Source organism: Chiloscyllium plagiosum, unplaced genomic scaffold, assembly GCF_037043375.1.
Source record: "Chiloscyllium plagiosum isolate Xiang-an unplaced genomic scaffold, Cpla_swu_hap1 HiC_scaffold_48, whole genome shotgun sequence".
Lineage (NCBI taxonomy): Eukaryota > Metazoa > Chordata > Chondrichthyes > Orectolobiformes > Hemiscylliidae > Chiloscyllium > Chiloscyllium plagiosum.
In genome coordinates this window covers 5,787,670-5,803,304 of record NW_028270186.1, presented here as the reverse complement: position 1 = coordinate 5,803,304, position 15,635 = coordinate 5,787,670, and the positions used below count along the sequence as shown (strand labels likewise).

Genomic DNA, 15,635 nt, shown 5'->3' with positions numbered 1-15,635 from the left:
TGCAGGAGAAAAAAAAACTCCAGGGATTTACATTAGCAGTTAATCAAAACTGATAGCCAAGTCCATATCTCTTCACCCAGGAGCTGAGCGGTTTGGGTCATGCTGCCTGGGACAAATTGGGGAACTTCACCCAGGTTCTGGTCATACTTTGGTCATACATAGCTACTTTCCCAAAAGTCTGATGTTATCCTTTACCTCTGCTGAATGCAGCATGACTCCATATCTACTTTGTGTCATTTTCTGCATCCATGACCTGACCATCTGATGACTCTCTCCTCCCACTGACTTCCACACCCAGTCCTTGCCTACTCTGCTCACGGTTTGAAGACTATTCACCACCTCGCTGATGATCGCTGCTTCACCTCGCTCTTCTGCAACCTGTATTTCATTTGGGCTCTGAAGGTTTGTGCTTGGGTTAAAGTTCAGGCAGGGGGAAGGTGTTTGGTGAAGGGTTTCTCTCAGGGACTTCCAGAAGATTGCCTGCGGTCATGTCACTTTTAAAGTTGGTTGCTCGTGCCTGGTTCAGGGATTGCCTGATCCACCCACCAACTTCCTACTGAGTATCTCCACCCTGTCAGCTGATGGCACACACATGAGCTGAGGGGATAAATGCACATTCTCTTCAGAAAGTGAGTTACAGTTCTAAAACTTATTGAACGATATCCACTGCAAGTTACCTCCACTGGGATATCAGGGTGTCCCTGTTCGAAGGAACCCACACATCTGATCCCCAAATTACAAACTTGCTCTTCAGTTTTTGTTTTATTTTCGAGATGAGAGCATTGCTGCCCTGGCCAGCATTTATTGTCCATCCCTGATCGCTCAGAGGGGAGTTGAGAGTCAACCACATTGGTTTTGGGTCTGGAGTCACATGTAGGCCGGACCAGGTGAGGATGGCAGATTCCTTTCCTGAAGGGCATGAGTGACCCAGATGGGGTTTTCCCAACAATTGCCAACGGATTTGCGGTCATCTTTAGACTCTTAATTCCAGATATTATTGATCTGAAATTCCATCATCTGCCATGGCTGGGTTCAAACTAGGGTCTCCAGAACATTACTTGGGTCTCTGAATTAACACTCCAGCGATCATACCAACGGGCCACTTTCTGCCCAATGGACATATTCTCTGTGAAATTTTGAATTCCAGTTGGAATCCCAAGAGTGTTTGACTTCAATTTGCATCTTCCTCCATTTTCTGGCTGGTTTTCCATTCTATTCCCAAATTGGAATTCTTTCCAGGTTGTCCTGATCACCTCCAACTGTCCTTCAGGGTCATTTCCCCAAACCCTCCTTTCCAGTCGCTCACATACTGTCTTGGCATAACTAATTTGTAATACCTTGTGGCCAGTTGTTGTCTGAGTGACCAGTTCACTGTTCATCTTTCTCTGCAATCTAATCTCACTTATTTCCTGACAGATCCTGCCTCATAGCAACATGACTGTGTTCAGTACTCCACAAATTGTCATCAGGGGAGACATTTTCTCTTCCATGTTGAAATGGCTCCCTCATGCTTCAGCCAGCTCTGTGAAGGTTTTGTCTACTTTTTGGCCAGATGTTTTTGGACACTTGAATATTTCAGCCGTCTCTGAACACACAGACTCCATGACTCCAGATCCCAGGAAGTCTCGTGGCATCAGGTCAAGGAAGAGGGTGGAAGAGACCCTTTGGCCCATCTAGTCTGTACAATCGAAAACGTACTACGACCAATGCTCGTCTCAGTTTTCCACACCCCATGACATTTCAACCGCTCATTGAAATACTGTGGAAAAGTTTTTGATGTTTCTCACCTCAGCCACCCTCCCCAGCTGAGACTCCATACCCCGAGCACACTCTGAAAGGAAAGCCTTTTCCAAGTTCCCTCTAAACCTGCTGTCTTTCATTTGAAATCTCTGCTCCCTTGTCATTCACCTTTCCACTGAAGGCAACAGCTGTTCTTTGTCCCTCCTATCCTTGCTCCTCATTACCTTACACATCTCAATCTGATCACTCCTCTTCTTTCTCTGTTTCAAAGAAAACAGCTTGAGCTTATCGAGACCCAGCTGCAACACTCCCCATCCCCTCGGTGGGAGGAGCAGCAGGAGGCCATTCAGCCCACTGAGTCTGCCCCACCATTGGGGCTAATCTAATCATCTTCAATTCCCCCTTCCTGCCTGTTCCCCATTGCCCTTCGTTCCCCCTCACTGATTACAAATCTCTCTATCTCAGCCTTGAATAGACTGAATGACCCCCCACCCCCACCCACAACCTCTCCATCCCTCAGCGGGAAAGAATCCCACAACTTCACTCCCCTCAGAGAGACGAAATTCCTCCACATCTCCATCTTCAATAGGCCATGGATTGGGTTTACATGCCCAAGTCCCCAGAGAATCTTCCGGATCAAATTCACTGGAATTCCCTTACACAGGAGAACAAAAAAATATTGTATTTGTACAGCAACATGAAGAAACCAAACTGCCAAAGGCTTTGAACAGCTTCAACATTAATTGCGATTTGATACCAAGCCCCATGAGAAAATGAGGTCAGATGACGAAAAGCTGGAGTAAAGAGCAGACTCTTCAAGAGGAAACAAGAAAGTAAGGTCGCGATGAATGGGAGCGAGATGCCTGGGCAACTGGAGGTACCCTTTACAAAAATGACTCTGTCCCAAAGGACCATTCTTCCAGAAAGTGATTGATAGCCAACCCTTTACTAAAGTAAAATGCCACAGCAAATAAAAAAAAAGATGGCTGCAATACATCACAAACATTTGGTTCTGCTAAATCTGAACAAATGGTCATGAAACAAAGTTCAAGCCTCTCTCTCTCTCTCTGTGTAAGGGATGTCCTCTGAATGGTGACTGATACAGAGTTACATAAACATTGCGTCAGAAGTTGGCATTTGAATTTTATCTCCACTTGCCAATCATCATTCACATCCAAGTACCTGTTATTCTGTACACCATCTCCCATGCCCACTCTTGACAAAAACATTCATCATATTATATATATATATTATATATATATATATGAGCCCCTTGATGAGATTCTAGTCTGTAACTCCCTCCTGGGTATCTATTAATATACATATATAAAGCCTCTGAACCACTTGGTTCAGTTGCAACCTGAGTAATTTCTGGTTATGAAATGTTCTCCATCAAGCTCATCGACAAAGGGCAGTGAGAAGAGTTGGAAAGTATGTGTACTGAGTCTGAACTGAGCAAATCCCGATATATTCTCCTTCAAATGCACTCCAGTCCCCCAACAGATAACCCAGCTTGTTTCTGGGCTCTGCATTGTCAGAATGAGGGCCTCCCCATGTGAGGATAGTTTGTCTATCTAAATCTGAGGACCACAGTTTGATTCAGTTACAATTTCTCTGTTTGAAGATCACTTTACAACTTGATTTCAAAAGATGTGTCATAAAGCTAGTCTCTTTTTTTCTAAAAGCTGTTCCTTTCCTCAAGGATACTGTGTCCTTGATGTTTTCAAAGGTGTCATAAAACCCTTCTGGCTCTGAGGTGACTAGTTTGGTACAGAATGAGAAAGGATTTTGAGAGGCCTTTTGTTTCTTTGTAAACAGATGAGACTTCAGGCCAAAGTGGTCATGTTTTAGAAGTGACCTGTACAATGGAAGGGGAGTGGTCAGCTCTCGAGCTGGGCAGTTCAGTCCAGAACTAGCTCAGAGTTCAGCTGTGGATTGTGTGAACAGGCTGCTAAACTCTCTCTCCTTCTGCCCTTCTAACTTCAACCTGGAAGCATTTGTTCCATTTTTACTGGTTTTTTTAAGGGGGTTTGCTTATTGGGACTGTTGTACATATTCAGAACATCACAATTAAGTCTAGTTTGGATAGACTGAGTTCTGTAGGGGTTTTTTATTCTGTTCTTTGCATTTCATTGTGTAATTTCGTGAATACATTTTCTGTCTGTTTTAAAACCTGGTGGTCAACCTCGCTAACTTACCCCGGGTAATTTTCACTGTACATTTACCGAAACAAATTGCCTGCTTAAGAATGTTTTGAGTGGCCTGGCCTAGTCCAGAACAGAAAGGTCATAAGATATCAGAACAGAATGAGGACATTCAACCCATTGAGTCTGCTCCATCATTTCTCAACCCCATTCTCCAGGATTCTCCCCGTAATCATTCCCCTTACACACCAGGAACCTGTCTTAAATACACTCATTGACTTGGCCTCCACATCCCTCTGTGGCAATGAGTCCCACAGATTCCCCACCCTCTGGCTGAAGACATTCCTCCTTATCTCAGTTTGAAAGGGTTGTCCCTTCACTCTGAGGCTGTGCCCTCGGATCCCAGTCTCTCTCACTGGTGGAAACATCTTCTCCACCTTCACTCTATCCAGGCCGCTCAGTATCGTGTCAGTTTCAACCAGACACAATGAGGAACACCAGAACACCTTCAGAATGCATTGCACTCTGTTAAAGTAAAGGTTCAAGAACAGGAGTCCTCAAAAAGGCAGAGAATCCCAGCTCCTGCTTTGATTTTGTTGTCCTTTGCAGATCATCACTGAGGTTACAGATAGTTTGGGCTATTACTGAGATGCTCAGCCTGTTTTGGTCTCATTCGTCCTGTCCATCACTGTCCATCATGGTACTCAGTGTGGAGTAAGAGATTTGAAAGATGACTGAGTCAATATTGCAGAGCACTCAGTTCCCAAGAGTATAGTCATGAGGGAGTGAGCCTCAATCTCACATTGTCACTGATCACCACAAGGCACCAGTTCCAGACCTCTCACTATCAGTTCCTCAGGACTGGGAGGGTTCACCCCTGGTAAGCAGCATGTCACAGTCTCACACACAAACATAAAACCATAAAAAAAGTCTGCCTGTGCCTCAGGGCTGTTTCAGTCTGCTTTCAACTGAGCAGAAGTGAGCTGCAGATTGTCCCAATGGGGAGGTTGGGCTGAATGGCCACGCCAGGAGCAGGAGGAGGAGGAGGGGAGAATTATTTGTAATCAACCTGTTCAGAGTTTCTATCCCCCTCACACACACACACACACACACATTCCTTCTGGGGCAGGTGGGGCTTGAGTTTGGGCCTCTCGGTCCAGAGGTAGGGACACTGCCAGTTTGTCAAAATCTTCTGGAAAGTTTGGAAAAGGAACAGTTGGTGGAGCAGGAAGTGAATGTGGGGCTGTTTACACAAGGCTCATTAAGGAGCAGGATTGAGTGAGAAGTGAATCTGGTGGATGTGCACTATCTGCTAGAGAGTGAGAGAGAGAGAGAGATAAGGGGGAAATGCGAGGTCACTCAGTGTTAGCCAATTACTGGGAGCAGGCTCTCTCGCTCAATCAGACGTCAGGCAAATTACTTCTGCCAAGCCAAGTTTGGTCAGTGATGTAGTTTTGAATGAGACCCGCGGGGACAGAGAGAGAGAGAGAGAGGATTAAGCTAGCTCCTGAGGTTGACAGTGAGTACAGGTTTGCAGGAACCCAGAGAGAGGGAGAGAAGCTGCCAAGGATGTGGAGAAGTTTGTCTTTTTGGCTGCTGGGCACTGTGTTCAGTCTCACAGCCAGCAGCCCCATAGACACCAGGGCAGACCTGAGCCAAGCACAGAGCACTTACCTGCTGGATGATCAACTCCAGAATGAAGAGACAGCTGACTTCAGCAACCTGCTGGCCAAGATCAAAGCGGACTTCCTCAAATCCCTGAATCTGTCAGCAAGCCCGGGGCTCCCAGGCCAGAGACCACAGCCCCCTGAGTACATGCTGGACCTCTACAACAGGTTCGCCAACGACAGAACCGCCAGACCGTCCTCCAACGTGATCAGGAGCTTCAAGAGTGGAGGTAAAGCTCTCCCTATCCCCTGTTCTCCATCGGGGAGCACTTTCAGGAGCTAGGCGGTGGGGGGGGGGGGGGGGGGGGGGCGAGAGGGGAGCAAGGGCTGCTGCTTGCTGAAGCCCTCTTCCAGCCAGGCTGGGGGGGGGGACGTTGGAAAGAGTGGGGAACAGTTCTCCCGGAGTGCCACGGTCGTGGGGTACAGAGCTCACACTGCCTTCTGTGTGTGTGTGTGTGTGTGTGTACGGGTGTGTTTGATTCCAACACCCAACATTTCCACAGAACGCACTGCTTTTTCCAATGCAACATTCCCAGCGAATACACTGCTCTTTCCAATGCAACATTCCCAGAGAATGCACTGCTTTTTCCAGTTCAGCATTCCCAGAGAATGCAACTGCTCTTTCCAATCCAACGTTCCCAGAGAATGCACTGCTTTTTCCAATGCAACATTCCCAGCGAATACACTGCTCTTTCCAATCCAACATTCTTACAGAATGCAACTGCTCTTCCCAGTTCAATATTCCCAGAGAATGCACTGCTTTTTCCAATGCAACATTTCCTGAGAAAGCAACTGCACACTCCAGTGCAACAGTCCCAGGGGACTGGGGAAGGTTTGGGGATGTAAGAGGTTCCAGGTTCCTATGTCCTCCCAGGGGCTGGTTGTGGGGGTCAGGGTGGTGTTTGGTGTGGGGTTGCAGGGGAAACCACGTCCCCACAGAAACATGTTGATTCTTTGCTTAAGGGGTCTGTCAGTGAACTGGGGCAACTGAAGATAGTAGTCAACAGACAGAAGGAGGGGACCCTGAAAAGACACAGGGTGTTTGATTCGCACACGCTCACTGAAGGGGCATTCACCGAAGTCCTGACAAGAGATTTGGCATTAGGGTTAGGGTGAATGAGCCAGGCAGTGGGGAATCCTTTCTGGTTGCAGTCTGAGATCCCTCACAGATCTGACTTCTCTGCCATGGTAAAGGGAAGTGTGCATTTGGCAGAGGAAAAGCTGTTGCATTGACATTGAGGGAAGGTGGTGGGTGGGGGAATGTCAAGTCCCTGCTGTAAGGGGTAACAGGAGATGGAGAAGCCAGTCACATTGTCCCCAATTACAGACCCTGAACAATGAGTGAACACACACACACACACACATCTCTTTAACTGGCAGGTTCCAGGCCATCACGTCAGACATCACAGCAATTCAAGCAATGATGTCACTGCACTGTTGAAAAACAACAGAGAAGACCCAGTACCAACTCCCATCCATGTGAGATCCCAAGGAGCATAGACCCCTGATCCGCACAGGTATCACTGACCCCGATCGATAATAATCACCCCGAGAGTAGGAATGGGTCTCGCTCTGACCCCGATCGATTATATGTCCATTTACATTTGGGACAGATGTCACTGACCTGATTGAATGTGCCACACCCTGTAATAATCTATTTGCCACACTGCCCCTCCAATGGATCAACATTCACTTGATTCTCATCATTCAGTTTTGAATTCTTGCCTCTTCTTTCCTATCATTACCAGCCTGCACGATCTCTGCCACCCTCCCTCACACCTCCAACCCTGCAACATTTCCATTCTTGTTCTGTTTCTTACTTGTTGGTGCCTGGGCTTTCATCTCCTGATCTTCCTCATTAAATCTCTCTGCCTCCCTCTACGTCCTCAAGACATGTCATAAAAGGCTCCTTTCCACCCCAGGATTGCCGTCCTAAGATCTCATCTTTAGGCTGAATTTCAAATGTTCTGTTTTTCCAGTTTGTGTGAAGCATTTTAGCCCAGAGTCAGACCCTTTGGCCCAACTGATCCATGCTGACCAGATATCCTAAATTAATCACGTCCCATTTGCCAGCACTTGGCCCAAAGCCCTCTGAACCCTTCCTTTTCATATACCCCTCCAGATGACTTTTAAATGTGTTATAGACCAGACCAAACCTCTCCAAGCATTTTAATAAAGTAGCCCAGACGCTAACATTTCGAGTTGTTTTGAGCGGGTGCAGAGTGGATATTCCAGGAGAGATGTAACTGGCCCAACCAATCAAAACAGAATTTATTTACACGAAAAAAAACTGAATTTTGAATAACATAACCGTTTGAAATCCTGACCAACACAAAAACGCAACTTAACAAGGAGCTGTTCTGATTTCCTGCAACATCCCATAAACACACCACTTGGCAAAAAGCAACAGGCCACACCCAGGTTCTTACAGGAGAGAGAGAAATTGCAGGGAGAGAGAGTCAGCCAGAAAACCTCTTGTTGAATCAGCAGCCTTCTCTGACCAGCACCCTCAAATAGACAACTTGTTAAAACCAAACCAGGGTAAAACTATGAACTGGGAGAACTGGACACTCCCCTTTCATTGTCCAAGTGTTTTAAAAGAAAAGTGTTTCCAGACATATGAGAACCTCTGCCTTTACAACCCCTCTTGAAAAATACTGAGGACAACATAACATTGTTAAAGCAGCAGCATCATCACAAATATTCGAATTGTCCCAGTCTGCAGGTCTGAGTCTAGACACAAGGGTTTAGTTCAGAGTGGTGCTGGAAAAGCACAGCAGGTCAGGCAGCATCCGAGGAGCAGGAAAATCGGCATTTTGGGCAAAAGCCCTTCATCAGGAGTCTCAACACAAGTCCAGCCAACAGCAGAGTTTTACTGATCAGTGCAATGCTAGCTCATTAAGATAGACAGCAAGGCCATTTTTAGACAGTGCTCCTGACTGAGCAACAGTGTCGATCTCTGATTTGAACAGGGCCACTTCTACCCTGCCATTATCATTGGCCTACGTTGTTTAGATCTGCTAGCTGACACACAGTAAGGCAATCTATCTGCCTGTCTGATATTTAATGGGGTTAGAGAGAACACAGAAACTACAGGAAACAACAAATGCTGGAGGTCACAGAGGGTCAGGCAACATCCATGCAGAGAAAGCAAGCTGACATTTCGAGTCTAGGTAACTCTTCATCAGAGGCTTCAGTTGACCTTTGTCGGTCAGCGTGTTGAGTACAGGAGTTGGGAGGTCATGTTGTGGCTGTACAGGACATTGGATAGGCCACTGTTGGAATATTGGGTGCAATTCTGGTCTCCTTCCTATCAGAAAGATGTTGTGAAACATGAAACGGTTCAGAAAAGATTTACAAGGATGTTGCCAGGGTTGGAGGATTTGAGCTATAGGGAGAGACTGAACAGGCTGGGGCTGTTTTCCCTGGAGCGTCGGAGGCTGAGGGGTGACCTTATAGAGGTTTGCAAAATCATGAGGGGCATGGATAGGATAAATAGACAAAGTCTTTTCCCTGGGGTGGGGGAGTACAGAACTAGAGGGCATAGGTTTAAGGTGAGAGAGGAAAGATATAAAAGAGACCTAAGGGGCAACTTTTTCACACAGAGGGTGATACGTGTATGGAATGAGCTGCCAGAGAATGTGGTGGAGGCTGGTACAATTGCAATATTTCAAATGCATCTGGATGGGTATATGAATAGGAAGGGTTTGGAGGGATATGGGCCAGATGCTGGCAGGTTGGACTAGATTGGGTTGGGATATCTGGTCGGCATGGATGGGTTGGACGGAAGGGTCTGTTTCCATGCTGTACATCTCTATGACTCTATCAACGCATCTTCATCAGACTATTAAACTACACTCAGGCATCTCATTTCCAGCCAATTGAAATGCCCAGTTCATAGACGCAATCAGGGAAGGAGGCAGGAGCACCCATATTTGCCTGACAGGCCTCTGAGTGAGTCTCACCTTTGCAGTACCTTTTTGACTAACCATTTCTGTCTGTTCCAGACCTTTCAGTGGGCAACCAAACGGATAGTTTGAGGATCCATCAGCTGCTCTTCAATGTGTCAGTTCCTCACCATGAGGAAATCACCATGGCTGAACTCCGCCTCTTCACCCTGGTCAACATGGATCAGAAAACATACCAGGGAGTGGAGAGGAAAGTCACCATCTATGAAGTGAACAGTCAGCACGATGAGAGGACAGGTAATGGCTCCGCTCTCAAGAAGTTAGCCGAAAGACAATTACCTGGCAGAGCCAGCAACTGGGAGACATTTGATCTGACCGAAGCGATGATGAGATGGTCCAAGTTGGACAGTACCACTCACCGGCTTGAGGTGCATATTGAAAGTGTAGAAACTGAAAAACAGAATGAGGGAAGCCTGGACATTGACATGAAGCCAGAGACAAACCATGTGCCCTTGCTGATTGTCTTTTCTGATGACAGAAACAGCATCAAGAAAGAGGCGATTGAGGAGTTGGAGCAGATGATTGACCATGAGAAAGATGTGGCCTTCCAGAGTTTCAACAGGGAAACCTTCAGCTTGAGTGAAGAAACCTTGCTACAGAGGCAGTCAAACATGCTCTATGACACTTCCTCCAGGATCCGCAGGAGTGCAAAAGGCAGCTACTGCAAAAGGAGCCCCCTCTACGTTGAGTTTAAGGACATTGGCTGGGACTCCTGGATCATAGCCCCCTCAGGGTATGAAGCATATGAGTGCAAAGGCTTCTGCTACTACCCACTGACTGAGCAAGTCACCCCGACTAAGCATGCGATTGTTCAGACACTGGTCAATCTCCAGAACCCCAAAATGGCAGCCAAGGCTTGTTGTGTACCCACTAAACTGGACCCCATCTCCATCCTGTATAGGGATCATGCAGGTGCAGTCACCTATAAGTTCAAATATGAAGGGATGGTGGTGGCTGAGTGTGGTTGCAGATAGTACAACAGAATCTTGACAAAGTCCCTCTAATATATATCAGTCTCCAAAGTATTTAAGAACTATGGTTGTAAATGTGTACATTTTTTTTATCTGCCTATTTAAGATGCTTATTTAAGGACCCATGTACAGCTAAATCTGAGATTTATAATGAACTGTCTGTTAGTCACTTGTTTGAGAGGTCACAGAAACCATTCCTAAAAAAAAAGTCTGGGAAAATTTCACAGCTAATTGGCAAAAAGAAGCTCCTGAAGAAGATTGAGAAATCTCTTCCTTTCCTTTCAATCATACTGAAAGTCTTGGAAGCTGTTGTGTCTCTCCTCCACATTGGAGTTGGAATGTCTGCACTGTGACAGACACACCTTGCAATATTTGACTTTCCAAATGTTGTGGCAGGTTTTTAAACATGCTGTTTGCTCAAAGTCCAAGAGGTTTCTCTGCTGGAGTAATGTCTTGCATGTAGAGACAGCTGGGTCACAGTGCTCCCCACTTTGGCGCTATTCCCTGTTTCCAAGCCTCTGAAAGGCTGAGACACACATGGAGCCCCTGCTTATCTGAAGGGGATGGTCAAGACAAACAGGTCTACAATCCTTGGCCGTTTGAATATGACTGGCTACTGAACCATTTCAGGTTGGGCTGCTCAGATTGGAAATCACTTATGTTCTAGATATTTCCAAAACAACCTCTTCACGTATGTTATATCACACTTCCTGAGTAGCTGTGCCTTCTATTTCTACACTACTCCCCACAAGAGTCCAACCTTGATTTGTTCCAGCTCAATCCCTGATGGCGTTGCCCTCAGCAACATTGAGTTGAGTCCAGACTTTCCAGGTCAGCTTTCCCAATGAACACAGTGCTGAACTGATGACCAGAGGAAAGTTTGTCTTTGTGACTTGATTGCTGAGGTGAATCATCTCCAGAAACCTCTCAAGGGCTGTGAGCTTAAGAAGATGACATTATGTTTCAGAGAAGATTAGATGTAGTATGGGGGAAGATTGGAACAAAGCTATTGTGTTGACTTGAAGAGCCAGTCCAGGCACCAATGGGCTGAATATGCTCCTTGTGTACCATAACATTTCTGGGATTGTGTGATTAGGATGTGAGGCTGCTCAGTGTCAGTATTCAGAGGAGGACTGAGAGAGGTTAGGGAAGGGGTATCGCAGCACAAAGCTATTTCTCCCAATGTTGGAGTCAAGGGCACTGATTTTCACCCTCTCTTTGATATCCCGAAAGATTGGTGAGAAGAGATGATACACTGGTAATACTCACTGGGAGCTAAGTACCGTCTGTGTGACTTGTATCACTGTTCCTCACAGTGGATGGCTTGTAGGCTCAGATACCATTTCTTGGAGAGGGAGATCATGTTGAAAGCAGTTGAAGAAAAATCCCCTTAAAGCTGTATGGTATCATCTCACAATGAAGGGGAAAGGTCAGGGACTGCACAGTAGCTGGAGGAGACAACTGGTGAGGAAGATTTCGATGAGTTTTTTCACAGGTGTGTGTCACCAGACCATGTCACTCAATGAGCTTGGGTGATGAGGGATCAGGGTGTTCTCACTAAGGGAGTTTGAGTTGACAGTGAGAGTTGAGGGAAAGGGTATGTGGGGAGATGTTAGGAGTTGGAGTGCAGACAGGCGGTGTAACAGAGGTATAAGTAGATGATCTTGTAGATGTTCAGCTCAAGGTCAAGGCCAGGTCACATGTTCAGCTTGGGTCAGTAGCCAGAAAGGAGTCTGTGACCAAGGACAATGTGGAATTGGGACCTACACTGGTGCTGTAGTGACTGGATGTTTAATCCTGAGGGCTATGCTCATGTTCTGGGGACCTGAGTTCAAATCTCACGGGAGTAGGGTGATGAGATGTGGACTCAAAAAAAGACCTGGTATCAAAAACTAACTAATGGTGACTGGGCAACCTGTAAAAAAGCCCCATTTGGTTCGGGAAGGGAATCCTTACCTGGTCTGGCCTACGTATCACTCCAGGCCCCACAGTGATGAATCAGATATACTGTTATGAGCAAGGGTCACAGTGAAATGCTAACCATTGGGTTTAGTCCAGTTTGGAAGACCCATATCCCGCAAATGAATCTTAACATAAGGGCAAAAGACGAGAGTCAGGAGAGGATATTGAGAGAGAGTTCCTGGGGAAGGAGAGATGGGTGTGATCACTCACTCTGTGCATGAAGTGACCTTGTGATGTTAGAGCGGGTGACAGGTTGATCTCTACGCAAGTGCAAAGGGTCCCCTTCCTGACAACCAAACCAAGCAATCTGGATCAAGTCTTCTCATGGCCTGAGATAGCAGGATGACTTCTCTTCCAGTGGGACTCACTGTGAATGACACAATCACCTCTTCCCACTGAATCTGATCCCCATCATGGCTCTCTCTGAGTGTTTCTGTGACCTCCCTTGTGTATGCTTGTGAGTGTTGTTGTTGTTGTAGTATATATCTGTGGATATGTTGGTAGAAATGGACATTATGAAGGAAAACTTGATAGAGATTGGCTGAGATTGGGACTCACCCCTGGCCCTTTCAAAGAGGCATTCTCAGCAACTTCATCACCACCGATAAATCCAGGGAACTAGTGGGGATTGGTTCTATCACAGTGGGAGACTATTTAACAGCAGTGAGAGACGTGGTCCCATTCTAACTGAGATCTGGTTTACAGGAATCAGAGTGAAGGCAAGCAGAATTGCTGAGGGAGTGTCACAGAGCTGCTCAAGAGCCTGGGCCAAGCCAGCCTTGTCCTCTCCTCCATCATTTTCCAGTCGAAGATGATTGCAGTGTTTTCTGCCCTCCTCTGAGTTATCCTTGTCAAACATTGCGCTCAGGAAGGTGGACTACAGCAGGAATGGTGTTGCTCAGCTCTGAAAATTTTACACCTTCCATCTGGAACCACATGTTGTTCTCTGCCCACTGCATTCAGTCAGAATTCGCCAATTCCTGTCAAACCTTCTCTCTCCCCTTCCCTCTCTGCATTCACCCCCTGTCCCACATCAAGGAGAACAGTACTCCAACTCCAACTCCAGGCCAAAGCTCCCTGCCCATTGAGTTTGGTTCTCTTTTATTTCACCCAATCATTTTCAAAGGTTCAACCTGTATAATCAGTGAGTGTCATCCGGACTGCATCATGGCTGTTCTCCACTGGGGTCAGAGAGGGCAATTTGCTGGAGAAACTCTGCAGTTCTGCAAGTGTCTGTCTAGAGAGGGTGAGTGAGAAAGAAAGACAACAGAGTGAAGGTTTCCAGCCCTGTGTGAGCCAGCTCTGGACCAGGACCCAGATGGACTGTCTTACAAGCAACTGTGTGTGTGTGAGTGTGTGCGTGAGAGAGAGTGTGTGTGTGTGTGTGTCTATCTCTCTCTTGCGCGCTCTCTCTCTCTCTCTCTGTCTATCTGCACAGAGGCTGCAAGAGCTGCTGAGTCTGTAAAGTTTCAGATCTTCAGCATCAGCAGTTCTCGGTTTGATTGTGAGTTGGGTGTGGACCAGTATTGTTAGATCTGCCACTTCCTTGTTCAGCAGGTTTGGTGAGGACACACAAACAGCATTGCAGCCACACACCATGTCGCATTTGCAACATTCTGATCCTGTGTCGCCTCCACACAGGAAACCTTGCAAAGAAACTGTCTGGTCCTCTCTGGGATTTGTGACGGATACCAGCTGTCGAGGAGGTTCTGACAACTCCCTGAGAGGGAGGGTGTGTCTCCTCGTTCAGAGGGGGGGACACTACCCCTAGACCCGAGCTTCTGGTGTCAGTTTCCATTCCACTGGGCCAGCTCACCTCTCACACAGTCCTACCCGACACAGCATCAAACTGCTGTCACACGCTTCCCCTGGCGACGAGAGAGAGCCTGAGATAAGGAGGCGATAGAAGCTGAGAGAGATGGGAGCCTGTCATTTGGTTTATCCTGAGCTGCGCACTTGTCAGATTCTCGGACACTTGAGGTTGATGTGAAAACTCCCTGTTCCCAGCTCTCTTCACCCTTGAGAGTTTTCACACGTCGGGACAAGCTGTCTGACTTCAGGAGTGGTAATGGACTGGCTTCCAGAGAGTTCTGTCCTCTGAGAACATGTGCTGGGTACCCTGGAATCCTTGCAACCTCCCCCAACACAAACCCACTCTGTTCCCACCCTCCACACCCTGCTCTCTTTTTAATAGGATTCTGGACATTCTGAGGAAAAGTCACTGGGACCCCAAACTTGAACACTTGTCTCTCGCTCACTCCACAGAGGCTACCAGTCCTGCTGAGTTCTTCCAGCAATTTGTCTGTTTGTTTCCTCAGGTCGGTGCTGTGTTTAACTAAACCGTTCACAACTCGGATGTCGTTAAATGAGTGAAACCTTGACACTTCTGAATCTGGGACGTTGAGGATGAGATCTCCCCGCTGACCTTTGAAAATCAGTCCAACGTTTGTTTTATTGGTCGCCCCCGCAATGGTTGTTGGGGGGGGGGGGAAGAAATAATTTCTTAAAGAGATGTGTACTGAGTGAAGCCTCCATCAGATTTGAACCTTATATTTTCCGCACTCCAAAGGTGGGGAGCTGGGTTTAGAGGATATCTTTGGATATTGATCCATATTTCACAGGGTGACATTGCTCCTCCTGTAGTCCACTGGGAAATCTCATTGACCATCTGGTTCAACCCCAGTAGGCAGTCAGCTCTTGTCTGTCATGTGTTCAGCTGGTTCACTGCATGAAGGACAATGATCTGTTCAGAAAACATCACTTATTTATTGAGCTTTATTTTCATTAAAAAAAAGTTTAACATTTGTTAAATATCATAAGTTGTTAAATGTAAGTGGATTTTTTTCGCATGAATGATCAAAGATATAACAGCAGAGAGCTTTATTCTGTGTCGAAGTAATCGTGTGATGTGCACTGTTTTGATATAAAATCTGTTTTACAATAATATATATGCTTTGTACTTTTTTCAATCACTTATTCCATCTCTGAATCCCCCACTCCTAACAATCAGGGGGTTATCATTCACCGGAAACTCACCACACAAATACAGCTACAAGAGCAGGTCAAAGGCTGGGAATACTGTGGTGAATAACTCCCCTCCTGACTCCCTGAAGCCTGTCCACCATCTACATGGCACAGGTCAGGAGTGTGATGGATTACTCCCCACTTGCCCCTGGACGGGGA

The 15,635-nt window shown here is 46.6% G+C and overlaps 1 protein-coding gene across 1 annotated transcript; it reads left to right on the top strand.

Annotated features, from left to right (window-relative positions):
• Positions 1–5,377: 5,377 nt before the first annotated feature.
• Positions 5,378–15,398, top strand: bmp10 (bone morphogenetic protein 10). Its single transcript, XM_043681249.2, has 2 exons — positions 5,378–5,781; positions 9,559–15,398. Exons 1-2 carry the CDS (start codon positions 5,454–5,456, stop codon positions 10,491–10,493), a joined length of 1,263 nt encoding a protein of 420 aa, XP_043537184.2. The 5' UTR covers positions 5,378–5,453; the 3' UTR covers positions 10,494–15,398.
• The last annotated feature ends 237 nt before the right edge of the window (positions 15,399–15,635 follow it).